The sequence below is a fragment of the Taudactylus pleione genome, unplaced genomic scaffold (assembly GCF_031769625.1).
Source record: "Taudactylus pleione unplaced genomic scaffold, aTauple2 ptg000146l, whole genome shotgun sequence".
Taxonomy (NCBI): domain Eukaryota; kingdom Metazoa; phylum Chordata; class Amphibia; order Anura; family Myobatrachidae; genus Taudactylus; species Taudactylus pleione.
In genome coordinates this window covers 4,911,144-4,938,923 of record NW_028284548.1, presented here as the reverse complement: position 1 = coordinate 4,938,923, position 27,780 = coordinate 4,911,144, and the positions used below count along the sequence as shown (strand labels likewise).

General features: G+C 40.2%; 1 protein-coding gene across 4 annotated transcripts in view; it reads left to right on the top strand.

The window, feature by feature from the left end:
• The window catches only part of DENND1B (DENN domain containing 1B), a 243,819-nt gene that overhangs the window by 120,123 nt on the left and 95,916 nt on the right, over positions 1-27,780 (top strand). For 3 of the 4 annotated variants that reach the window (XM_088474063.1, XM_088474062.1, XM_088474061.1), the window contains exons 7-9: positions 6,672-6,752; positions 12,073-12,126; positions 17,598-17,708. In XM_088474063.1, the coding sequence (XP_088330189.1) occupies positions 6,672-6,752; positions 12,073-12,126; positions 17,598-17,708 (246 nt within the window). Of the gene's footprint in view, positions 1-6,671; positions 6,753-9,705; positions 9,766-12,072; positions 12,127-17,597; positions 17,709-27,780 lie in introns of all 4 variants that reach the window. The other variant, XM_088474064.1, reaches the window with a different exon arrangement.

Here is a 27,780-nt window from a genome sequence, read left to right as displayed (position 1 = left end):
GGGGGCTGCAGTGTCACATTCCATAACTTGGCCAAGATAGGCAACGCTATTCCCACATGGCATTGTCCTATATTAGCCAATAGGCTACTATTTTGCAAATTCTTTCGAAGAGGGATCAGTGTGTGCAGAGGACCCAAACTTTAAGCAGTGTGATAGCTTTATGCTATCACATTGCTTCCAGCTCTTCGCCAGGATGGGCTCTTAGTAAAGCCCGTCTCCAGGCAAGAGACCAATAATTTTTAGGTTGCAAATTTAAGCAAAAAAATATTTATCACATCCGCATTATGGATTGAATAAGTATGCCCCTATGGGTGTGGGAAACCTGTACACTGGTTTTGGGATGTTAAGATTCTTAGCTGGGCAGCCAGAGTAAAATATTACTTTCATTTATTTAACTAAATACTAGAAGCACATGGCGTTTTGTGGTACAATGCAAACACATTAACTCAGTAACAAATCTGAAGTATATATAAATAAGAGGAGATACTTTTTCAGGTTCTATGAATGCAGTCCCCCTTTGCTTGTGTCATTGGTCCTAAAAGCCAAGTGAGGTGATGCTTTAGTCCAGGTATAAATCACCTTGTTTTGAGGGGATGCAATCAGGAAGCCGGCTGACGTAAATCCGACAGCCGGCTTCCCGACTGCTTTATCCCAGCGAGGGTTAAATGACAGGCGTCTAAATCTAGATGCCTGTCATTTTTTCGATGCCGGGAGACCGACGCCCGGCATCCCTATCGAAGGGATTCCGGGCGCTGCGAGTGGACAGCTGCAGGGGGGGGAGGGTTAGGTTTAGGGCTCCCGAGAGGACTTAGGGTTAGGCACCCCCCCCCCGGGAGGGTTAGGGTTAGGCTAGGGGGAGGGTGGGTTAGGGTTAGGCACCCCAGGGGGGAGGTTAGAGTTAGGCACCCCCTGAGGGACTTAGGCAGTGGGGGAAGGGGGGGGTTAGATTTAGGCACTTAGAGGGGGTTTTAGGGTTAGGCACTCCTAAGGAGGGTTAGGTTAGGTTAGTAAGTACTTACCTAGGGATGATCGGGATTTCCAGCGCTGTCGGGCTGCCGCTGCTGGGATCTCTCCAGCTGTCTGCCTCACGTTGCCGGGATTCGAACTCATGGCCATGCGGCCGGCAGTATTTCCTACCGCTTCAGTTTTGAGCAGGTCTACACCTGTGTAAGTGGCAGTCTGGCATTTATTGTGCTTGTTCTGGTATCTGCTATACCCTGCTCCCCCTCCTTGATTTCCCAGGCCACTGGCAACTATAAAATCAACAATTACTCTCTGTGACTGCCACAACCCCCATTTTTTGGGGGGAGGTTCAGTGTGAGAGTCTCTATAAGTCGGGATGTTTTTTTGTTAGGCTTATTTGTAGGGAACTGACCAGTGAAGATGGTGACTGCTTGTCTCCTCACCAACTGAGGTACAGGTCATCTCCCCCAGTTAAAACCATTGCAGGAAAGTACAGTTGTTGTCCCATGAGTTGCTGAAAGCCCCCTTCCATTCTCATCTTTCCCATAGTGATCGGCTACCCAGTCACTAGAATGGGCATGTTGGTAGCATTCTGTGTACATAGGGAAGTACTGTATACACAACATTTGATTACCCATGTGGGGTATTAGGAACTACATAGCTTATGTCTATAGTTATTGATGAGAGGCTTTTTTTGCTGGTTTTAACAGTGATTGATACCCACCTCTTTTCAGAGCCCCTTCTCCTGTATATAGATCCAATATGTGTTCTGTTGGGATGTAGTCGGCATTCCGGCGTGCGGGATGCCGATGGTCTTAATACCACCGCCGAAATCCTGACAGGTTGGGATCCCAGCACCAGTATCCCGACTGTCAGCATCCCGAAGGTAAGTATCGGGGTGCAGGGGGAGGGTTGCATTAGCTAGCGGGGTTAGGCACTAGGGGGAGGGTTAGGCAACGGGAAAGGAGGATTAGGGTACAGGGAGGGGGAGATTAGGTTTAGGCTGGGGGGAGGTTCCGTTTAGGCACCAGGGAGGGGGTGTTAGGTTTAGGGAGCAGGGAGGGGGAGGTTAGGTTTAGGCACTAGAGAAGGGGGGGGTTATGGTTAGAAATATACTCACCATTGCCTGCTATGGGTGTCGGGATGCCTCTGTCGGTATTCTGACTAGCGGCATATCGACAGCCGGGATATCATATCCAACCCGTCCTATTTGATACCAAGCCCTGGTGGGCACCCCTGCTTCTACCACTTCTAAAAAAAAAGGTCTTTTAAAATACGTTAAAAGAGCCTTTGTTTGCCTGAACCACTAGTTTAAGTGTCTAAATTTATATCTGGATAGATAAACTTACCCATGAGGAGGTACACAATTTACTTTACTGGCCTTTTAATTTGTTATAATAAAACAATGTAATTACAGTCAATTATTTATGAAGTTATTTATATAGTGCACACCTATTGCGCAGAGCTTTACATAGAATATTTTCAGTCATTAACATCAGTCCCTGCCCCAGTGGAGCTTACAATCTAAGTTCCCAGTAACATGGATACACACATACACACTAGGGTGATTTTCCTCTTTCGTCCAATCTGGGAAGCACTGAGGGATATATGAGAGGGGCCGAGGAGTAGGCACTAAAATAATTGACTTACTGAAACTCTCCCTCCCTTATATACCCTCCCCTTTCCCTAGGTCTCCAGTTATTTTTTTAGTGCCAGCAGGAGCAGACACACGAAGTAGTATAGGGCTTTATTTGTTTCTAGCCTAAAATGTTTAGCCTAATGGAATCTTAGAGCCTTAATCCCCTTATGGGATCAAGGCTGGAGGAGTGGGAATTAGGAGCAGTACTGGTATACAGTATGTGCTCACCATCTGCTGCATCCTGCTCCGGTCCCTGGAAGAGGGTCTCCAGGCACCCACAGGTGTGCTGGGATCCTAGGATAATAAAAAAAGTCCCCCCATAGGAGCCGTTTTCCCGAAGGCTGCAGCTGTGACCAGCTGCCACAGTTTACTTGGATAGTAATGCTTGGCAGCTAAACTGCAAACTAAGTGCACGGGCAGGGTCCAGTTCACTTTATTTGCGCTCCGGTTTTCCCTAATGGGGCACAGGAGGCACTGTAAAGATACCGCCTGGAGAATACTAGTTGCTGTAGGTTTAAAAAAAAACAACAACAAAAAAAACGTGCTTACCTGGATAACAGAGGCACCATCTATTGGTGGATGTCTACTTGACCACACTCCCAGAGGCCCAGCTGTTGCTGTGTTATGTGAATAATACAATAAAACCCAATTTGTTTGATGATGGTATTTCATAGCCCATAATGCAATAGCCATACTCTTAATTCCATCAGTGATCCCAGGAAAAATCTCCAACTAATGCAGCCAATGGTCTCAAAAGATTATGCCAGCTGTAAGGTAGGGGAAACTTTAATTTAATTTCCTGGGAGAAAAAACATTGGTGCCACCTAAGATATAAGTACAAGTGTCTCGTTTGATCTTGGAAGCTATACAGTATTGGGCCTGGTAAGTACTTGGATGGGTGACCACCTGGGAATACCAGGTGCTGTAGGTGGGGACATATAAGAGGCGGATTGGGACAGAGTGATAACACAGCAGAGTGTTCATATGTTAACATTTGATATTATGCCAATCTCAGGGTCACTATGGGTATCATCCTCCTGCATGATTGCTATATGTTATGAATAAGACATACAGAATCTCATTATAAGTGTGCAGGGGACTGATTACCTGGAACAAATTTGAATATTTTGCCATATCCATATATTCTGGTTTAGCAAAGAGATCTGTAGAATTTAATAATTTCCATTAAAGGTTATATTTTAATAATTTTGACTTAAGAGTGCCCCAACATCAAGCCCCTCTTGTTTCTTTTTTTTTGTGTACATGTTATATTTTGGACTTTGGGAGCACCACCAACAACGTGCTATGTTATAATTTAAGTATTAAGATGCAACATGGTTGGTTAGAAACATCTGGACTGACAATACTTTTTTTGTGTGCACCTCTATACCAGACATCAGAACTTTCATGCAAGCAATTTTGCATGTCCAGCCACCTTCTGTTTCACCAGCCTCGCCTTGGGACCTTAGTTTTGAGCAACTTGAAAAGGTGGAATTAAGGTGGTTAACTTGGAAAGTAGCTTTTCTTTTGCCAATCGCCTCAGCTCGCAGAGTTTCGGAATTGGCGGCTTTGTCAGCTAGCTTTCTTGTTTTTTATATTTTTCATGCGGACCTAGCGGTTCTCCGCACTCGGCCATCCTTTATTCCTAAGGTGATTTCACCTAAATCAGGAGATTGTGGTTCCATTATTGCCTCCACCTGATCCAGAGAGTCCTGTCCGGTTTCTGGATGTGGTACGAGCGCTCAGAATATATATGGATAGGACTTCTGCCTTGCGTAAGACAGACAGCCTGTTAGTACTTTATGATGCCCATAAAAGAGGCTGGCCAGCATCTAAGCAGTCTATTGCTCGTTGGATTATTTCCACTATCATGCAGGCCTATATGGCCTTGGGCAAGTCAGTACCTGATCCCATTCGCACACATTCAATGCGGGCTGTGAGTGCTTCTTGGGCAGCTCGGCAGGGTGCCTCCATTGAGCAGTTGTGCAGGGCGGCCACCTGGTCCTCAGTGCACACAATTACCAAATTTTATCGGTTCCACACATTTGTGGCTAAATATGCGAGTTTTGCGCGCAAGGTTTTGCATATAGCATTGCCTGTGCGTGTAATCCCCCTCCCTCTTAAGGCTTTCTTGGGGAAGTCCCAGCGTCAGTGCTTCCTAGATTGGACGAAAGAGGAAACAAGATTCTGGGTTACTCACTGTAGAATCAATTCCTCTGAGTCCATCTGGGAATCACTGAGTTCCCTCCCTGATGTATGTGATGGATTCTTATGTTCATCTCTTATTCTTCTCTATTGGATTTGCTAGTCAGATAACTGAAGAGCTAGGGAAAGGGGAGGGTATATAAGGGAGGGGGTGTTTTAAGTCAGTCAATTATTTTTAGTGCCTACTCCTCATATCCCAGCGTAGGTGATTCCCAGATGCACTCAAAGGAATTGATTCTACGTTGAGTAACCCAGAATCTTGTTTTTTTGTCAGATGCCATCCCATGAAAGCATGGCATTAACACACATACACCACACAGATGTGCCTTGACCGGGAATTGAACCCAAGACCTCAGTGCTGGGAGGCTGCAATGCTAACCACTACACCACCAGGCTTCTCATTTGGTTTGGATCAAATGCCAATCAGTCCTTTAATGTCTCCCCTCCTATGGATTATATGTATAACTCAAATTGGTTCTCTAGTCATTACTTTCATCTAACCAATTCCCAGTTGTGCCCATTGTATCATAATTATCCTCTAACTGCATACGTTATGCGTTGTGTTACTTTATTAAAAAATTCGATCAGGGTCTTGATGACAGCGTACCCCGTCCTATTCATTCCTCTAGTTGCTATTGAAAGATTTTGCTAGCTTCAACAGACATTCCCAATATCAGCCAGTTGAATATTTTTTGGTGTGACCTACAAGGCAAGCCTCCCTGACACTCTGCTCTCTACCTCTTTTTGTAACTATTTTCCAGCAAACAATTTCAGAATCCTGCTCTCCTATGTCTGCACCCTTTCTACACTGGCTACTACAAACTCCTCCCTTGTTTGCACCTCAATATCTCCATTTGCTCACTCAAATGCAGAATCTTGGCTAGCCACTCACATCTTCCACAGCTGTATTTACCGTTACCAGTTATTACGAATCTTAAAACTCACATTGACTACAATATGTACAAGTTATTTGTACATACTCTAAAACTAAGTTATGCGTATTTGTTAATTCGTAATATTTGATGCAGTGTATACATCGAGACTGTAAGATCTCACAACAGGGGATCCCCTATTACCCTTTGTCTCACGTCTGCACCACCATCAACAATTTTGTCCGTATTTTTTTATGTTAGTTTGTATCTTATTTGATTTGTAACTCTTGATTGTACAACACTTACAAATAAACATTGATGATAGCACCACGGCGTTTAACTTTAATACAGTAGTGTCAGACTGCCAGTAGGCTACTTAACCTACAAAGCAATATTTTAAAATAAACTTTAAAAAGAACAAACAATAAAAGTACACAAAGGAATAGCAAACTTATAAAGACACTTCTCATGAATATTAGAAAAATGTATATATTGCTTTTATATTTTTCTTGTGTTGAACTATACCCTATTGATAATCTATACACTTAACAGGCCAAATACAGTATTTTTATTATTATTATATGGTACCACAAGTATTCTTTAACGCCGTACAAAGGATATAGGGCTATCAGTTACACAAGTACAAACCAATGCAAACAACTTCTCAATTTTACATAAATGCAATCTGATACAAATAATATAATTTATCAATTTTAATATAAATACTTGGTTACAGTTTTCAATGCTATAATTATGTAGAAAAAACAATAAGGAGAGGGCCCTGCTCGCAAGAGCTTACAATCTAGAGGGGATATGTATTTTGCATACAACTGGTGGAAAACAAAAGCCTTGCAGAGCTCAGAAACCTCACTTCACTCTGCATTTAAGTTGTGGTCTTAGAAGATCTTATAAAATATTTTAAAACTGTTGAAAATGTTTAGCAAATGTTTTGCATGTTTATTATAACTTTGTTCTTGTCTTTGTTCTTTCAGGAAAATGACTTAAATGATATATTAAAGACCCTGTACAATCATCCAGTTCCTGAAGCTCACACTCCTGTTAGTCTGAACCTGGTAATTACCTACAAATTCTGACTTTGATAGCATCAAACTAGCCGCAACTATCCTCGTGTATCTGACAGAATATAAGCAAAGTGGCAGCAACTGCATTTGTTCGCACAGCGCATGCATTTCAGGCTGTTGAGGTGCACATTCACATCTTTACCAATCCTGGGGTTCTCTTCGTAGTTGCATAGAAGTCAACCAGATCTCCAGTTGTAGCTAAATGTGTGTAACTGGACGGCAATGGGGCATCTGTAATTAGTACCGTGGTTGTGTAGACAGAATTGCGGGATATTCAGAAGTGAGCATTCGCAAAGACCCAGCAATTTCAGACTGATCTTATGGTGCAGATCTGTGCTGATAGGGATGACGTCTGCTCGCACAGTGTATGTATACGGGCGGTGTTTGCCGCATTGATGTGTCCGACTCTGAATTTGGTCGTACATCCGCTGCCATTTTCAAGAATACATTGTATTGCCTCTATTGGGCATTTCTGCTACTTCTTTGTCTGCCAGTCTGAATATGGTATCATTCTTCCTTGACTAGTCACAGATGCAGAGTTATATGTAACTCCCCGATGCCAACTTTGGGACCCCCATGTACATTAGTCCTTCTGCACCCCAAGTTACATTCAATTAATGTCCCTATACATTTTCATAATGCATAATGTGTGCCGCAAGCTTCTAATTAGACATAAGTGGAAACAAGCCAATGCCAATTTGGGCATCACTGCTACTGCTGGCAATGAGGCATCACTGCTACTGCTGGTACTATTAGGCATCACAGCTACTAACAACATTGTTGGGTACCACTACTTCAGTAATGCTGTTGAGCATCACTAGTACTATTTTTTAGTTAAATTGTCTTCTACTGACATTATTCTACATTTTTGGTACTGCTGAACTATCGAACATTTCTGCTACGACTGACACTATTGCGCTATTGGTAATTTCTGCTACTGCTGGCACTATTGGTAATTTCTACTACTGCTGGCACTATTGGTAATTTCTGCTACTACTGGCACAATTGCGCTATTGGTAATTTCTGCTACTGCTGGCACTATTGGTAATTTCTGCTACTGCTGGCACTATTGGTAATTTCTGCTACTACTGGCACAATTGCGCTATTGGTAATTTCTGCTACTACTGGCACTATTGGTAATTTCTGCTACTGCTGGCACTATTGGTAATTTCTGCTACTACTGGCACTATTGGTAATTTCTGCTACTGCTGGCACTATTGCACTATTGGTAATTTCTGCTACTGCTGGCACTATTGGTAATTTCTGCTACTGCTGGCACTATTGCACTATTGGTAATTTCTGCTACTGCTGGCACTATTGTACTATTGGTAATTTCTGCTACTGCTGATGCTATTGGAATTTTTGATACCATCGGCACTATTAGACATTTCTGACAACTTTATTGGGCATTTCTTGTACTGCTGGCCTTATTGGGCATTTATTGTACTGTATTAGTTATTGGGCATTTCTGCTGCTACTGGTGTTATTGGGCATTTCTACTTCTGCTGGTGCTTTTGGTAATTTTTGCTACTGCTTGCTCTGATGGGCATTTCCGCTACTGCTGATGCACGTAAGCATTTTGGCTACTGCTGACACTATTGGTCAACTCTGCTGCTAACTTTATGGGCCATTAGTGCTGCTGCCACTATTGGGCATTACTGCTTCTGATGACATTATTGTTCTTGCTGACATGTTACCGAATGTTGCTGTTACTGATGCGCATATTTTTTAATACATAATAAACAAATTATGATATATGTACAAACTGTATATAACTGTATTAATATTGAGTTCTGATTACATTGTTTATTAATCCCCTTAGTATTCATGAAGAAATCTTATTATAAGGATTAACGTATGCGCTACTGTAAATAACTATTTTTAGAAGTTACCTTGGATTTGTGTGACCTGTTTAAAAGCATTTGCCCTACAGCCTAGTGCTTTTCTATGTTCACAGAACTTCTCTGACTTTTAATATCCATATAAATTGCAGTAGGGAGGGCATTATAGACTGTATATATTACTGCTGGTAAAGGGGATTATATTACTATTATAGAATAAGATCTAAAGGTGCCCAGTTATACATGTAGGAAATAAAGCTGGTCGCCAGCACTATAGGCTAAAGAAACTGTTAGACTCTGTATCGGTACTGATATGGTACAGTACTTAATAAACATAAAGGAAAAACTGCACGGGAGTAATATTCAGTATAGTGAATAAAGCCCCACTGTTGTTTGAATAATTCTAAATTTAAATTAAGTAGAGAGATGCTCCTAAGAATAAGATATAACACAAATTGGTATCTAAACAGGAAGAGAAGAAAGTGTTCTCATATCAGGGAACACACATGCCCTTGAACATTGCCGACAAAACCTGGCAGAACAAACTTTCGTTGCTATCTTCAGATTTGAAAGTCCTGCTATTCACTTTCCGAAGCAGCTGTCCCTGCATGAAGGATGTTATAATTAGCCCTGAAATCGGTGTGATATGCAACGATAAGAAATGTTAATTTCGAGGCTATATCCATTTTATTATTAATAAATAGGTCCTTTTGTCTGTTTCAGTTTGCTGTAAAAGGTTTTTTTGGAGTGAGCATTGGTGGAGAGTATAGCAAAGTGTATTCTTTTTTTAAAATATCACACAGTAGGCAATCTTCTAGCCATGAAGTGTTAATACTTTAATCTGAAAAATGTATGCCATGCCAGCCATTATACTTCCTACAATACATCAGACACCTGATTAGCCATTGAGGTGAGCAGTCATCTTTGCATGCAAGTTATAAATAAATTAATAAATGTTTTCTTTCACTGTTTTATATGTATTCAAACAACACACCTTGCTCTTGGTATATATGTGTTGATACAGATATTGATAGTACTGACAGCCTTAGGATATAGGGAAATACTAATCGCTATAAGTGGAATATTTGTTTCTTATTTACAAGAACCCACTACAGTTTATATCAATGGAACCCATTTTAAAAAATCAGCCCACTCCCGAGCTGGTAAGTCACAGGGCAGGGTGAGTTCCTACTTTTAAGTAAAACATTTTTGTTACATTTTAAACATTAATTTTTAATGATAAATCTCTCCCTTTCTTGCAATCATTCTTCATTTCACCTTTTCACTAAGACAACCATAATCTAGTACAGTCTTTAGATATTTTCTCTGGAATAATCCACTAATTATTAAAATGAATACTAGCTTTCTATGCTAATCTTGGAGTAAATTTTTTTAACCAATTATTATTCTTTTATTCTGCTGTTGTCCAATATTTCCAAATCTCCCTGGGAAATGGCTGTTAGAAATGTGCGCTTTCATACTTGTGAATAAAAAAAAAAAAAAAAAAAGGTAGAATTACTCTGATATCATAATTTTGAGAGCTATGTGAGATGACCATGCTCATACAAAGCAGACGGTGAATTCTCTAACTAGCATAACTCCCAATGGTTCTGATTTTGGCGGGACAGTCCCTCTTTTGGGCACTTTCCTGCAGTCCCACCAGCGGGCTGCAGTAACTCGCAGTGTGGGGTAAGGTTGGGAGGCCCCTCTCACCCACTGCTCTGCTTCGAATGAATAGATGCCATGCGCATGGCATCTATTTACAGGAGAGAGGGACTGGGGGTATGGCCAGCAACTCCCGGAGCGATGCACGTCTCTGACACTTGAAGAGGTCCCAATCTGCATTGGCCAAAAGTTGGGAGGTATGAACTACTCACATCAGAGATCAGAACGCTCCATTCTTCAGAATAGTGGTTCTAAACATAAGGGCTACTCACACTGAACACAATGTAGAACCCCAAACCACAGTTGTAAAATGTGTTCACTAAAAATATACAATTGTTTGCACATGCAAAGCTGCAGCTTTCACAAGTGGCATGCACAAAAGTCCAGGAATGATGATGTTCGTCCGTGCAAGATGACGTTTTGCCTCTTTCTGAGTTCCGTTTTTTTGGAGGGAAAAATCCGAACTCCACGTGCAAACTCGAACCTATCCGAGCCTGCACATCCCTACTTTAATCATTTGTTTTACTTGAAAAATATTAATTTGCTGTTCTGCTTTAAAAAGTATAAAAAACTTTATCACCACAACATGAACAACTCACCAATATATATATAGATCAGCAGTACAATCACAGCAAGCCAAACAATAGTAGTTCGCTAGTGCTGGCTTTTGCCATAATCATCAGTGTGTGTTTACACCTGCCCTTCACCACCCACAAATGATATGGCTTCCACAGACATAGATGCATCTCTATGGTGGTCTGCATCTGTTTGCAATTTTTACGGACACACTTTACTGCACTTGGCTTACAGCTGCCTCTAAAGGTGCAACCAGGTTGAAGTGCTAAAATCCTGTAAATCTGCAGAGGTGCATATGTTTGTAGCCGTCTTTCTGGGTTTTTATGCTAGTTACGCTTCACAACCTGGCGTAGGTATTACTTTGCATGAGCCCCATTGTATGCAAGGTTAAGCATTTTTGGACATATCACCCAGTAGTGAACTTAGCCCTTGACACTTTTGTGTGAGAGCACATCATAATTTATGTTTTTAAATACTTTGGTCATTCCATAGCAATCAGATTAGTCGATGCCTGTTAGGGAGCAGGGTGCCTTTGAATTTGTTGTTAGTAAAATTTTGTAGGGGGAGTAGTCCATCTCTAGAATGGTTTACTGTATGACAGAAGCCATTCACAGGCCAGTGTAATAAAGTTGTCTCCGAGAAAGCTACACCCTTTCCAGAGTTCTCAAGCAGCACTGCCTTGTCAAAAATATTGTGCCCTATCACAGTCCAGAACAATAGGAGGAATTGTATTATGTTTAAAATCTTTCTCTTGAATATATTTTCTAATTGGCATCATATAGTCCATGTTCACAGCGAGCCTCTAAAAGTTGTTAAAATAGATCCTGACTGTATGTTAACAAAACAAAAAATACATAAATCATTAGTCTTTCAAGATGTATTTTTTGTGTGAAAAAACCCTTCAAAATGTTAACATATAACAGATATGCAGACTACAGTATGCAGAATAGCATCAGCGGTACTGTATCAACTGTATGAAGTGCACATATTTCACAGGCTACTGTCATTAACTTGGTGTTTCTTCTGCATTTTGTGTCTTGATTACTTTAAATATAAGGGTGTTTGTTACTTTCTGTCATTCATTGTTCCAATAATTGTGTATACACATACCATAAAACTCATTAATTATATTATTTTCCCCCTCCTAGCACCAAACCCCCAATTAAGATTCTTATTAAATCCTAATTAACCTGTGTTGTATTTTTTCCCCTACCCTCCCTCCTGCCTAGCACTCGTTTTTCATTACTCCTGACGTAACCGGACTGCCGACAATCCCTGAAAGTGTATGTATCTAATTGGGTTTTAACCACTTGTCTGTTTTCCTTGAATGAGTCTGTTCACTTGTTAACTTAATCACTTTGTGCGTTCTGTTTTATATTAGAGGGAGAATCCTACATGTGCTTGAGAAAAACCCAGTAATAAGAATGCAATTACTGGTGTACAATGTTGTACAAAATTCTATTCTAGGCAAAGTAGTGTAGTCTAGTTGCTTTAGTGCCAGAAAAGTATGGGTAGATATTATATTGCTTTCACAGGTGATAACTTACCTGGGGACTTATTGCTACTTAAACGGGCTCTAAGCCACATCCCCCTCCCCACTCCCTTGTGCATGTGCATTTTTTTTTAGATTATAGGCCTTTACCGAATTAAGCCAGTAAATCTGCTTCAATAGCTCACCATTCAGTAGAGATGCCGCTATTTTCCCTTCACTCCAAATAATCCCTTTATTCCCCTTATTAAAATATGATCTTTTTACAGTACACAAGTTTGGGCTATGGGCAAGAGATATATGTGGCACAATTGGGGATTGGTGACATTATTGGCCAAATCCAGAAAGAATTGAAAATATGGAAGCAGACAACCTGATTCATTAGCTGATATCCTGCACAAAATGATAATATAAAACTATATCTAACTTATACAGTGTATTGTGTACAGACAAATATGAGATAGTAGTCCCTTTTAAGGAACGATAACCTGGTGCAGGAAATTATTTTAGCATATATTTTGCTAGTCCATAATAGCCACTTTACAACTTATTTTACGGCCACAAATACTATATTGTAAAACATCTTAAATGTGCCTAAAAGTTCATTTATATTTGTGGAAAGCAAGTAAGAAATGTGGTGTGCTCTGTGCACTCCATAGATGGACAGTAGATTGCTAAGAACAAATATCCATAATGAGACATTTTTCAGTTTGGTGCATGCGGAGCTACAGGAATTTTAGCTTGGCTAGTCTATTTCAATACTCCATATGAGTTAGTTATTTAGTTGGTATCTATTATAGGAATATTAAAATTCATGTATGCATGTTTTTACTTTCATGTTACATCTGTAAGGATATGTGCCTTGTAGTGAAAGAGAAAGGACTAAAATTATAAATCCAATCAATTTATGTAATTTGGTGCTGGCTATGAGTGTTGCACAGAGCTCATCTAATTGGTAAAAAGAAGATAAAATATTCACTGTATTTAAATTCCAGTAATTTAAGGAAGACAATTAAATGGCCTGTAGACTAAATACTACTGATCTTCTAGAAAATGTAATTTCCAATGTGTGGACATGTGTTATGGCTTCTTTCGCATCTGAAATAAAGATCTAATTGTTTTTTTGTTTTTTTCTTAACTATTTTACTATAAGCATTTGTCTTCTGTACTCCTCCAATGTAAAGAGTGCCGGCTATGTTTATGCTTAACAGGTATTCTTGTGTGTTTTGAAAAATGCTCTTCCCTCCAGGACCCATGCTACACTCACTTGCCATTCTATTAGGTACGCCTGCTCCTTCTCATTAAGGCACATTTCTAATCAACCAATCATCCAATCATGAGGAAGCAACGGAATGAATGCATGGGCAAGATATTTGGTTGTTCAGTACAAACAGTTTGGGGAAGAAATGTTATCTAAGGACTTAACTGTGAAATAGTTTTGGTGCCAGACAAACTACTGATCTCCTGGGATTTTCATGCACAACAGTCTCAAGTGTTTACAGAGAATGGTCCGCAAACTAAACACATCCTGTGAGCGGACGTTCTATCTACACAAACACCTTGTTAATGAAAGAGGTCAAGCAGGATTGGCTCAAGCTGATAGGAAGACAATATCAACTCCAGCAACCATGCTTTACAACAGTGGTATGCAGAAGAGCAACTCCAAATACACAGCATGTTGAGCTTTGAACTGGATGAACTACAGCTGCATAAGCTCACACCAGGTTCAACTGTCAGCTGCAGCATGGAACACACAATACGAAATATCGTTCCAATGTGGATCAGAGCAATATATTGTATGGATCGTGCAGTGTGAACGCCTAATTGTGTGCGCATTACGGTGGTTCATTGCATCGTCCATCTGCTGTGCTGAATGACCAGGTACTGTTACATGCAGCATGCAACAACACATTGAGCCATCGTACACCGTGTGTACGTCGCGTGTTGATGTATCGTTACATCGGCTGGGCCACACATCATATCGCGTGTATCCAGCTTAAGGACCGGAAACTGAGGCTACAGTTTCACTGGACAGTTGTAGACTGGAAGAACATTGCCTGGTCTGGGGATTTTCAAATTCTGCTCTGATGTGCAGATGGTACAGGCAAAATTTGGCGACAAATACATAAATCCATCGATCCAGCCTGACTTGTGTCAACAGTTCAGGCCAGTGATCGTGGTCTAATGGTGTGGAGATTGTTTCCTTGCCACACATAGGCCACTTAATACCAAATGTGAATTGTTTTAATGCAACAGTGGAGTTGTTGGCCATGTCCATTTCTTTATGGCCACAGTCTACACAACTTCTAATGACTACTACCAGCAGGATACCATGTCACAAAGCCAACGTCATCCCAAGCTGCTTTCATCTACATGATAATGGGTTCAGTATATTCCAGTGGACTCCTTTAAGACATAGAGCCCTACGTTCTTAAATTGTGATTATTGATGATACAGAGAGAACTTTCTGAGCTACAATCTGTATCAGTTACAGACAGAATACATTAAGAATGATTCATTATTTCATTTAAAGTATATGATAACTTCATGTAAAGTGCTATTAATGCCAATGACAACTGCGTTTTTAACATTTTAAAAATTTCCAGAGCTAAACTTTAACCTAGCCTTTGCTTCCATGCATAGAAACGTTTCCCTCCTCTACCAATCCTTACCCGTGATGCGGTCATAATACCGACCGCGGGGATTCCGGCACTCCAAATGCTGGCACCGGAATCCCGACTCCTGTCAGAATCCCAGCGCCGGAATGCCGACCACTGGCGTTTCAAAGGTAAGTAGCAGGGGAGAGAGAGGTTTAGAGTGCGAGAAGGGGGAGGTAAAGTTTAGGCACCGGGTAGGGTGAGGAGGGAGAGTTAGGATATCGACCGACAGGTATCGGTATCCTAATCCTGTAGGGATGCCAGTGTAGGGATGAGCGCCGGCATCCCATACCCAAACCCCTTAGCCAAGGTACACCTGCCATACACTCTAGCAGTACAGATTAACAAGCACCTGCAGCTATGGTGGAAAAATAATACTGCTTCAGTAGAAGAATACCTGACAAGCTAATAATACTGACCACGGGGCTCAGAATGCCGGCATGCTGAATGTAAGTAGCGTGGTTAGGGGGTGGGTTAGGCTCTAAGGGGAGAGGGTTAGATTTAGGGTGCTGGCAGGGGGAGGTTAGGTTTAGGCACTAGAGGTGGGGGGTTAGGGGTATGGAGAGGGGGGAGGGTTAGGCTACCTACCGACAGGTTTCTGTATCCTAACCCTGTCTGGATGCCGGCGTGGGGGTTCTAGCTGCCGGGATGCCAAGTGCCGGCATCCCGTTCCCAACCCCCTTAGCCATGGTACACCTGATATACACTCTAGCAGTACCCTCTGATATATTATACAATGAGACCATCCATCAACAGCACATGCATATAAAAACATCTTTATTACACACTTTAGATGATAACCCTGTGTGACGTTGCATGTTAAGAAAAAAATACTTTGCACCATATTGTTGCTTTCCCCCGGGGGTATATTTACAATGGTTCAATTTTGGATTTCGTTCGATCTTCCATTCAATTTTGGTTTGATTTATGCCCAAATCGAACAGAAAAATGATTTTAATTTAAAATCGAATTTCTGCAAAACATTGATGTTTTCCCATAGAAAAATATGGGATCCCTTCATTTACTAACATTCGATTTGCAAATCGAAAGTAAAACTAACTCAAAATCTAACTTTAAATTCCCAAATGAATAGAAGTGCTCATGCTTTTGTTTTTAACATGAGCAGTTCTATTTGACACAGATGCATGTATACATCAGTGAGATGCATGGATGTATCTTAGTGTAAAAAGCTTGTTAAGTAAAAATAAAATTGACATGGGTGTCCTCCCCTAAAAGCACAACCACTCCCAGACTTTTCATAGCCTGTCCTGGTTGCGTAAATACAGGGGAAAAAATGCGTAGGGTTCCCCTGTAATTTCCTTAACCAGCACCTGGCTATTTCTAGCGGGGGGGGTAATGCCACAGCCAGGGAAACCCTATCACCAGGTCCCCCAGCCAAAGCATTACCCCTGACCGCTAGTCAGCCCAGGCCGGAAATCCCTGAGGAGTTGGGGAACCCCCCAATAAAGGGACACCCCAGGACTAGGCTGATAGCCCGGGACTATCCCCGGCACCCCTGGGCGGTCAGTGCCGGGTTTATTGTGTAAAAATATAAGTGTAACCATTTTTTCCCCTGTATTTACACAACCAGGACTGGCTATGAAAAGTCAGGGGCTGGTTGTGCTTTTAGGGGGGGACCCCACGTCAATTTTTTCTCTTTAGATAACACTTCACAAGCTTTTTACACTAAGATACATCAATGCATCTCACTGATGTATGCATGCATCTGTGTCAATCAGACCTGCTCATGCTAAAAATTAAAGCATGAAGCAGGTCTATTCATTTGGGGATTTGAAGTTCGATTTGGAGTGGGATTTAGTGTTCGATTTGTACATGAACATGCAAAATCGAACATCAAATCCCTTCCTAAAATGAAACAAAATCTAATTTGATTTGAAAATCGAATGCAAAATAGAATATTAGTAAATTTGAGATTTGCTAAGGGATTTTGCAGTTCGATTTCAATTTGATTTCAGTTGATTAAGGAGATTCATATAAATGAATCCCAAATCGAGCTTTAGTAAATTTACCCCCTGGTAGCTTACCAAATATTGTCTTTTTATTTATACAAACTTCACTCACATATGAAACTATTCATACTTTATTGTATATTCTTCTTTTATTATTTAATGTTTCCATTTAAAGTTCTGCCATGGTAACTAAACACACATTTCTCAACACTAGTATATACTCATATTCATCCTGTTCACGCATAAAACCTTCTTCACACAAAGAATACCTATTGTGCAGATTTTCTGTACAGGATTACAGAAGACAATCATTTCTAGTAGAGCTATGCACCTGTCATCAGTGATTCAAAGATTGTTTTTCAGTTTGAATGTATATGGACTTTCTTTAGGCTTAGTGTAGAATACTTGATATATTAAAAAGTGGTAAATCATATTCATATCATTCTGTACTTGTTTATAATTTAACTGTTTTTATCTCTTGTGTCAAATTTTGGTTTGCGACCAGTACGCTGCTTTTCTTCAAAACAAAACAAACAATTGCAGTATTTTTCAACATTACTTTTGTACTTGTATCATTTGTGTAAAAATATATATTGATGAAGACCACACTAATACTTTAATACATTTTCTCTACCCAGAGGAATCTTACGGAATATTTTGTAGCAGTAGATGTACAAAATATGCTTCAGATATATGCCAGCATGCTGCACGAACGCAGGATCATCTTCACTTCAAGGAAGTTGAGCACGGTGAGCATTTTGGTATCGTGTTTCATGTAGTGTTGGCTAATGGTGAAATATAAGCAGAGTAGAATACATAAATCAAAGACGAGATTTTACAAGATAACCATGTTTTTAGGTCTTGCACAGTGCTAGTTTCCACACTGTCATAACCATATTCAAGTACAGAAATTCCACTAATATCTGTGTCCTATTCTGGTTTTAAGTTGGTGGCATATATTCAAATCTGTTCTCTAATGTGCAAATCCATTTGTTTGCAGAAAGTGTGACTACGTACAAATGGCAAAGCTGTATTGGTTTCATTTATTGCATCCCTTCTTAGCGTACTGTATGAGTGGTGATGAGCGCAGCCACACATCACGATCACACACCTCCACTAATTGAATACCTTTAACTGTGATGTGCTTACTGCGGCTGAAAAAGTTGGTGGCAACGTCATTTTGCTAATCAATTTGAAATCCATGTCGCGTTAACGCAGCTGTCAATGGGAGTTATGCTGGGTACACACGGGCCGACATATCGTGTGTGCGTCGGCTTGTGTGTACAGACAATTATGTCTGTGAACTATGTCGTTCACAGACATATTGTGCTGGCTGTGCAGCACAGCCAATGGCAGATATATCTGCACATCGTGCTGTGTATACACAACGCGACCCCCGGACAGATATATCTTCAGATGGCAATGATGGTTGTTCAGTGTGTATGAACAACTATCATCTGCAGATATATCCTTCAGGTGTGTGCCCAGCTTTAGTGTGGCTTTTAGTTCTCTGCCCCATGCTTAGCTGAAAAGTAAGGGAAAATATTTTAAGGTACAAGTGTTGGGATTTGCTGCAGAACCTCTTGTGCACTCTTATCCCCCCCCCCCCCCGCCCCACCCCACCCCCCCACCCAATAAATAGGCATTTAAACAGTATAATTTGGCCAAAATTTTATGTAATTTTCCTGTAAAAAGCTCAAAAAAAGGGTTGAATTATGTGGGACAGGTATTTGTAGGGTATTGTTTAGATGAGGATTTTTTTAACTTGCAGATAGGAGTTACATGGATCTTTTCCCCAATATTTTTGAAACTAGCTTAAAAACAATTCAAATTCACATTACAGATTTTTTTTCTGTACTTTTTTTCTGTACCCCAAATCAATTTAAAGGCTTTAATCTTATTTGCCACTTTATTAGGAATCAGGGTGATTTCCCAACTTTTTCATGCACTTCTCCGATGTCGCACCCTGTAGAATTACCGCACAACATTGACGCGAGTGCCGCAAATAGGCTTTTATAATGGAATACAGTGACTAGTGGAAGTGGGCATAATGAAAATATCTGGGGAAATAATATAACGCGCGACATCCGCTGCCGGAAATCTCAGCTAATAGTGTTCATTTGTCACTCTTGCCATGATTTGAAGATTGTTTGATTTCTGAATTTTTTTTTTTTTTTTACCCTTAACCCAGTGAAGGTTTGAACAATCATCCGTTGATCTTCCGTTTGATTTTTCATAAACCAGATGTTTTAAAATGGCTACAACAAATGTGCATCTATCACTTTACAGCTGGATGCTCTCCTCCTTGGCATTCATGTGTATGCCAGCAACAGAGCTGATTGCTGGCCAGCAGTAACCTGATGGCATCTCTTTTACAGGATATATAGGAAGTATATCTGGTATTGGGGTGGCCCACACCACTGAAGTAGTCCTCCTGATGCAGGTCTGCCAGCATTGAGAAATGGGTTCATTTTATTTACCACTGGATATAGCATTTATCTATTTTATTTTTCCATGTTAATTACATTGCTGAGTTCAAGTATGTTAATATTACCTAATAAACAAACAGATAAGTTTGGAACATACTTATTCAGTCTGCACAGTAGAGTCGTCATAAGCCTTTGGGTTGTTTAATTAGCATTTGCTGTTATTTGCATCCACTCGGATGGCAGTGAGCAGCTTCCAGGATAATTAGTTGAAAGCTTTACGTAAAAGAAAAAAATATAACAATGAATGCAGTGATATGTAGATCTTGGTCCGTGTAATTAGTATAAGTCTTTTTTTTTTTTTTTTGGCTTTGATAGGAAATATATTTAAACTAAGAAAGGTAGATACAAAATATAATTCTTAATATAATCTTAGTCAGTGCGACCTAAACTAAATGCTAATATGTATGCTTGTAGCAGAAGCCTATTGATGAACACAAGTCTTTTGGTGCTTACTGAGGCTAACATCCATATACCACTTGGAGGGTCAGTGGTTGAACAGCTCTATATTAGATTATTTTAGGATCATATTCATAGACCTTTTCATTCAATCTGCACTATTCTTTGTAAAATGCTCCTTTTAATCCACTCAGCCCCCCTAAAATATATCATTCATCCCAGTATCCACCTGCTCACTTTTTTATGAAAAATGGTAGAAAATTAAGAGGCCTTATAGAAAATGGTTTTAAATACATTAAGTTAATTATTTTTTTTTTCTTTCTTCTGTTGATCAAGAGTTCTTAAAGCTCTTTTATAATATTGGTTTCATGAAACTCTCAAGCAACATAATGAGTTTTCTGATATTCACACATGCAGAAGGCATATAAAACCCAGTGAAGAGCTTGTCACAATAGTTCCTCCATCACCTGGATGCACATAGATGTTTCATTGTGAAGAGGTTTCTCTTTGCGTTTTATCCATAAAACCGTCCTCACAGTTTCAATCTACCTTCACCCCTGCACATTAGCACACAATGATTTCCTTGTCCTCTGATTTGCCTTTTATCTCATGCTATCCATTAATCCTACTACTATGGCAGGGAAATGTCTAGAGGCACCACGGGGTGAACATGGGCAGGACCAGGCATCAGCCATGATTTACAGCCGGCATCTCTGAAATTGGGCTATGATTGGTATGTGGAGAGAGGCCCACTGGATGTTGTATGGCACATTTTCTCATGGATGCTATTTATCAAGGAGATGCCTTAGACCTGAAGTACGTAGTCATTTTTGCTACAATGAAATGGGAAATTATGTACAGTGCAGCTTTCATGTCAGATAAAACTGGATACAATTTATTGATTTACATTTTCTCTTTATAATGGTGAATGGCAATACACTATGGATATTTGTTCCAGTTAGATCCTTGCTACGTAGTGCTGCCTGATACATGCCAGAGCAAGAGGGGTGCCACGTCTTTTATTTGCTCAGACTTTGCTGTGTAATCTTTGATTTCGTCATCGTGCCATTTTTGGCTTTCACCTTGGGAGTTTAGATGAGAAATATATACCTAATTGTATTCAAGCTTAATTTATATCTGTGTAAATTTACAAATAAAGATGTATCAGGGCACACAACAAATATTCACCCTATGACTGTTTTCATGAATATCTGGACAATGTTGACAGCAGTCTATGATAAAAACAGGGAAACAAGGGAAGTCTTTGCAAGACAGATATTTTTGTTGGCGTCTTCCTGGTGCAGAGAACATCCCATTTTTCTCTCCCGATGCATTCCTTCAGAAGGAGTGAGCTGTCATTATCTGGAAGGAGGGAGGTGATCCTGTTCATCTTCACTAGCTGGCAGTCTTTGAGGGCAATGTTTTATCAGAACAAGAAAGGCTAATTATTACAAAAAATATATAATAAAGAAAGAAAAACAAGACCTCACCCAGTTTTCCTCCCACACCTCACTGTAAAACTATTTCTATATTTCTTTTTATGTTGGCAGCTATAAATCTGTGAAACAGAGTTTGTGGCAAAGAACATGAAGAGCCGAAATTAACCCATCACAACTACATCTTTGCTGTGTGGCACTGTAATAATTTAACACACACATTAACATTTATTGTCCTTCTGACTGGTAAATGTATCTTTAGCCTTCTTTTGGGATGTGTTTGCATTGTTACCGGGTTGAATACTGTTTTTTGCAGAAAAAATATATATTTGCACACTATTGAGTAATGGAAGAAGCTCTATATTGCAAAATCTTTATTAGAATATTACTCCAAACCTAATTCATTTAAGCAAAATAAACTTGCGGTGTAAGCTAAAATGCTTAATTGCAGATGTCAAAGTACATACTTTTTGACTTACCAATATAATTGTTTTCACTATTGTCCAATAGCTGTGTTATCATTTGTTATTCCCACTCACTACCCCAAGAAAAGTGACTGAAACAGTATCGCTAATATTTTTTAAGCAGTGCTTAAGGAAATGGAATTAATTAGCCAATATACTGTGCCTTCCTTATCTATTACATTGATCATCTAGGCCAGGGGTGGTGAACCCTTTTTCTGCCTAGGGCCATTTTGATATATATAACATTATTCGTGGGCCCGGTGCAGGCCACGCTCCCTCCATGTGATGTCACACAGGGGCGGGGCACAGTTGCCGGTGATTAGTTACCAATGACAAACCCCTGTCACCACCCACAAACTGCTTGTCCTGTCCCTCATGCTTGTGGGGTGCATGGACTAGTACGCGCACTGCATCTTGTACGCATGCGCAGATTGCAAACATCGGCAGACTACGTGCGAACATTGATTACCTGAATCCACAGGCTTATGGATCTGATACAAATCACAGAGAACAAGCTTCGTAAAATGGTGTTTTTTATGAGAAAATACTCACAATACTTAAAGGATATACAAAATAATAAATAAAAGACAAAAAAAGATAATCTTTGGCAAATAATTTCTTATATAAACAAAAGGCAGTATTAACAGAAATGCTGGCAGTAAGGTTACCACCTTTTCCTTTTCAGATTCCTGTACTTGGGGCGTGGCCAAAAATCACACTGTATATGCCTCAGAGAGCCCTCATGCTCCTTTATATTCCGCAGGGTGCTTTAAACCCCGTATATACCAGCCCATAGCCCACATACCCCTTTATATGCATTAGAGTCCCCCCCCTATCCCCATACACTACACTCTCCCCTAGATACAGGTAAATGATTGCATGCCCCATATTACCTTACTTACTTGCCAGCCATTGCATACAATTTCAAGGGAAATTTTGGTGCGCGGTAGCTGTATCTATATGTAAGCATGGTAAATAAATCAGGTGAGCTGTGCAACCATTGACATACTATTTAAAAATTTTACCCACATGTCTGTGAATTCATCTGCTAGTTCTGGAACTGATAACACCAAAAACATCCTATTGGACCTAACAACGTAGGCTGTACAAAACCTGCACACTGTCCTTATGCTTATTTATTGTGTCATCACACCATAGGCTGTCTTTATTTATTTGCACTATAAAACACACAAGTATGGCTACCAGCACATAGAGGTGTCTCACCCATCAACATTACATTATCAAGATGGTGTGTTAATTACTGTGAGACAGCTGAGTTTTTGCCAACATAACTAACAAGAGGTACACAGGTTATTCTGGACGGTTTCTTCCGAACAATATAAATTGCTTCCTACAACTCGGCACTATCAAATTCTATCTTCATTTTCAGCCTATTTAGATGTTTGATCACTCATCAAAAAAAGTGATCTTTTCACACACACATATTTTTATATAGTTTTCAAAATATGCACCTTTGATTTTAGTTAACAAATAGGTCCTTTGACCGTTTTATATGTTATATGATTTGGGTATTATAGTGTAAACTATTTATTTATCTTTATTTAATCACATGATATAATTTTCAGTAAAAAAAGTTGTATGCAGCAATGCTTCCTCCCCTTGTATTTTCTTTTGTCATATATATTTAGCTTTTTTCTGACTGTGACAGTTGTCACCAACACTGTGTGCATACATGAAGCAGCCAATAGCCAGTGTTGTGTCTGATTGCCAATTCTGTCGCCCGTCCCAAATTCTATTTGAACCAGTAATCAGTACAGCTAATTCTATCTGACTCGGCAAGGGTACTCACTGACTCTGACGTGTTAGTCAGAGAACGCGGACCATGCCAGGGCGGGTGGAAGCGGGGTGGAGGCAGGCCTGGGTTGGCCTTATGCTGTTGTGAGACGCGCACAGGCGGTTCAGCACCCTGAGGTTCCGGACACCACTTACAGTATCTAGCATTAGGGAACCTCTGGCCTCCAGACAGATGTCGCCATTTCCGGATTGTCCAGAGTAATCCATAGCTGGCAGTTAGAATGGACTATGCATAAATCTGTCACTCTCCCACTTCAAATGGCATTTTCTCCCACCCCAAATTACCCTAACAGCTGGATATTGCAAATACAGATTCATTTGCTGGTCACTCTGTCAGGTTACAAGAAAACATCTAAAATGATCATAAATTTAATATTACATATGATTTATTGTTGCCCAATAACTTGTAGTCAATAACATAACTGCCAACCACATTTCACATAGTAATTTTGTGTTCAGATGCACTCTTTCATACAAACATTCAGTTTCAACAAACCAAGAAACTAATGTTCTAGAGATAGTGAAGTAAGGAAAGCTGAAAAAAACATGGTTATTTCAGTCAGATACTTACAGCAGTGAAAGATTAAGTATGGAAGTTTCCTCTAGATTGTCCCTCATATTTGCTTAGTATTAGAAATCTGTGGTGAGATCTCAAACATACATTGAAGAAGAACTATTTCTGATTTGGAAGAGTTCTGCAAGGAGAATTGGAAAACATTCCTAAAGACTTAGCTGGCCTGGATGCAAGATGTTAGGAAGCTGTCATTTCTGCCATTTGGGATGGTACAGTGGTGTGCAAATTAATTCAGACAAAGCTTGTTTTTTGCTGTGTTTTGTTTATTTAAAAATACATATTATTGACATATTATTAGTAATTAATATGCCCCCCTTAGCTGAATTAACTTGTTTATAGGAGTTGTTTTCACTTTAGTTTCATTTTTTATTGGCTTTCTTGAAGTTCTACCCGCTTCAAGAAGTCTGTGTTGTGCTATTGAACAAACAATTGCCAAGTCTGTTAGTCCTTACTTGTTTCGTATAAAAATAATAGTAGTTTTGCTAATCAGTACTTTGTCAATTCAGGGTGTTTTACTTTTCCATTCTCATTTTCCCTTTTGTTTCGGTGACACAGATCCAGTTGCGCTATGAGTTTTGGGAAGCCTGGAAATTCTAGCTTTACCAACTCCCACAGAGTTGACAATATAACGAACAGTGATTAATTTGTGCTTTCTATATAACATCCACTTACTGTAAAACCAAGAACCACAAAATCTTATTTTAATGTTTAGATTGATTTGCACACTGCTAGAGTTCCCAAACTGCGGCATTCAGTGCTTCATTTTTTTCTGTCTGAGAATGGATAGTAATTGTGCATTAAAATGTACTTTAAAGTTTGCAAACTGCAGATGTTTGTTAAATTGCTTTCTTTCACACAACTACTACTATTTTCATTAATAGTTTACCCATTTTTTTGTTTTGTAAATTGCACTACAAATATGTGCACACACTAACATCACACTTCTGAGCTCGTTGAACATCTCATCTCGAAACCATGGGCCTACAGAAACTGCCCACCCCACTTTGCTGTTCTAACAGCCTCCACTCTACTTAGAAGGATTTAAGATGAAGGTACCTGTACAAGACTGCAGAGATTCATATTTACCAGTGCAGTTACAGAGGTTGTGCACTTATGTTAGGCATTAAAGCTTGGCATGCAGGTGGCATTCCAAAGGTGTTCATTGGGGTTGAGATCAGAGCTTTGTGCATGTCAGTCAGGTTCTTGGTTACCACACTTGATCATGCTGAAACAGAAAAGAGCCTTCCCCAAACTATTGTTACTATGGGCCGTATTCAATTAGTTTTGCACCCGCAATACTTTTTCGCGTGCCGGACGTTACGCCTACATCACGTGTTTTGCATGCGTAAAAGTATCGAGCGCGCTCCCGCTATTCCCCGTTTTCAATTCGTAAAAATGCAAAAGCGGCACCTGGCAAAACTGAAATAGGCGAAAAGTCCTGTCAAAAATGGGGTACTCGGCCTGACACCCCCCAAAAGATGCACTAACATTGGGGATCACTATAGATGCCCCAGATTTAGTCCTAATGGAGGTATTTGGGGTACTTAAGTTGCGTCAATTGGTTCCAATTAGCGCCTTAACACAAATGGTGAAGAATAGCATTAAGCAGTATTTTTTTTGAGGAAATTTGGGGTACATGAAAATGGGTGCTGGCATATTTTTAAGTTGCTAAAGTGAAGTTTTAAATCACGTAAAAAATCCACCTTCCGCAAGCACCTGCAATCATAAAAACACCTGCCTCATACTTGGGGACCCCCAGAAGTTTATTTAGCTAGTTTTTAAGTTTGTCCCCCAACTTTGCACTTTTTCATCCCCAAAATGATAGTACTTTTTGGGGTGTTCTAAAGTCCTTTTTTTTTAAACAGTTTATCTTTGGGGGACTGTCCCAAGGGTGCAGGCTGGTTTCCTGAAGTTGGCACCCCAAAACTGCAATTCTGTACTTTTTTCCGCTTGCTGTTCATAGGCGAAACTTTTACACCGATTACATTGCACTGACTTTTCGCGTATGCGAAGTCTTTGGAATTGAATACGGCGGAAACTTTCTGCCTGGCGAAATGACGTCATCCACGATACTTTTTCTTGGAATCTGACTTTTCGCCTATAATTGCATACGGCACTAAGTTGGAAGCAAATAATTCTCTAAATTGTCATTGTATGCAATAGCATTAAGACTTCTCTTCACTGGAGTTAAGGTATCAGACAAACCATGAAAAACAGCACAAGACTGTTCTGCCTCCTCAATCAAATTTTACACTTGGTGGTACGCATTTGGGTTGGAAGTGTTTTCCTGGCATCCACCAAACTTCGTTTCAACCATCAGCATGATTGTCACTCCGGAAATCGCACATCCTATGCTCTAGAGTCCAATGTAATTTTTCTTTACACCACTCAAGCCAAAATTTGGCATTGTACATTGTGATCTGAGGCTTTGAGTGTCTTCTAGGCAATGGAAATCCAATCTATGAATTTCCTAACAAGCAGTTCATGCAACAGGGGATAATCTGTTTTTATGCGCATCCGCCAGGGGCATATTAAGAGAGGAGGGGGTCTGTCTTCTGTAGCAGCTGGCGCAGATACCAGATTTTACTGTGTCAGAGCCTACTGCGCATGCACAGGTCTCCGGGAGCATGATGTCTATGCCATATTCCCAGTGATCTATTATTAATTCACTGCGCATGCGTAAAGCGCCAGGAAAATGTCTGCGATGCCACTTTCCAGGTGATTTGTGCTGTGTCTCAGATGCGGAACTCTGGAATTAACAGTATTAAACATGGGTGCAACACCCATTATAGATACGCCACCGGTCAGCCTCTGTAAGCTTGTTTGACCTATCACATAGTGGCCGAGCTTTTGTTGCTCCTAGACATTTCCACTTTACAATAAAACTGCTTGCAGTTGATCAGGGCAGTTCTAGCAGTGCAGAAATTTGATATACAATACTAACTGGTTGAAAAGGTGGCACTGATAGATCGGAAGATCTCATTTTACTGCTAATGTTGGACTATAGCGATTGTTTGGCTGTTTGCTTGATTTTATGAACCTGTTAACAATGAGTGTAACTGAACATACTAATTAGACAGGGTGTCCACATAGTTTTAGCCATTGTTCAGTCCTTTGCAACATAATTTTATAACCTGTTCTTAATTGCTGTTGTTTTAATTTGTATCATATCTGTGTTTTGCATACAACTCAATACACTCCTGTACTTTTTTTTTTTTTTTCTTAATGTGTTTTTTTTGTATATTCACCTTTCGATAAAAGCCAACAGTGACCCATACAAATACAGTTGATGCATACAAAAAAGACCCATGGCATTTGGAATGAATGCACATTTCAGAACTAGCACAGACCTTGGACTTAGACACAACACAGGAATGAATCATGACTACAACAAGGCATCAGATTCCCCCTCTCTGTCTAGAAGCCGTCAGTGAACCAGATCTCTGTTCCAGAGCCACGTTGGTGCCTCTCTTGCTCATCCAAGCGTAGTCACTCCTGTCATATGCTTGTATGATTGCTCCCCCTCAGCATGCATCCCATAACCAGCCAAACGAGGCTTTACATGGCTGGCCCGCGCCTGACACAGGACTCGCTCCGCTGCAGCTGCTGATCTGTTAACTAGAGTGTGTCTGATAATGCAGACGTCT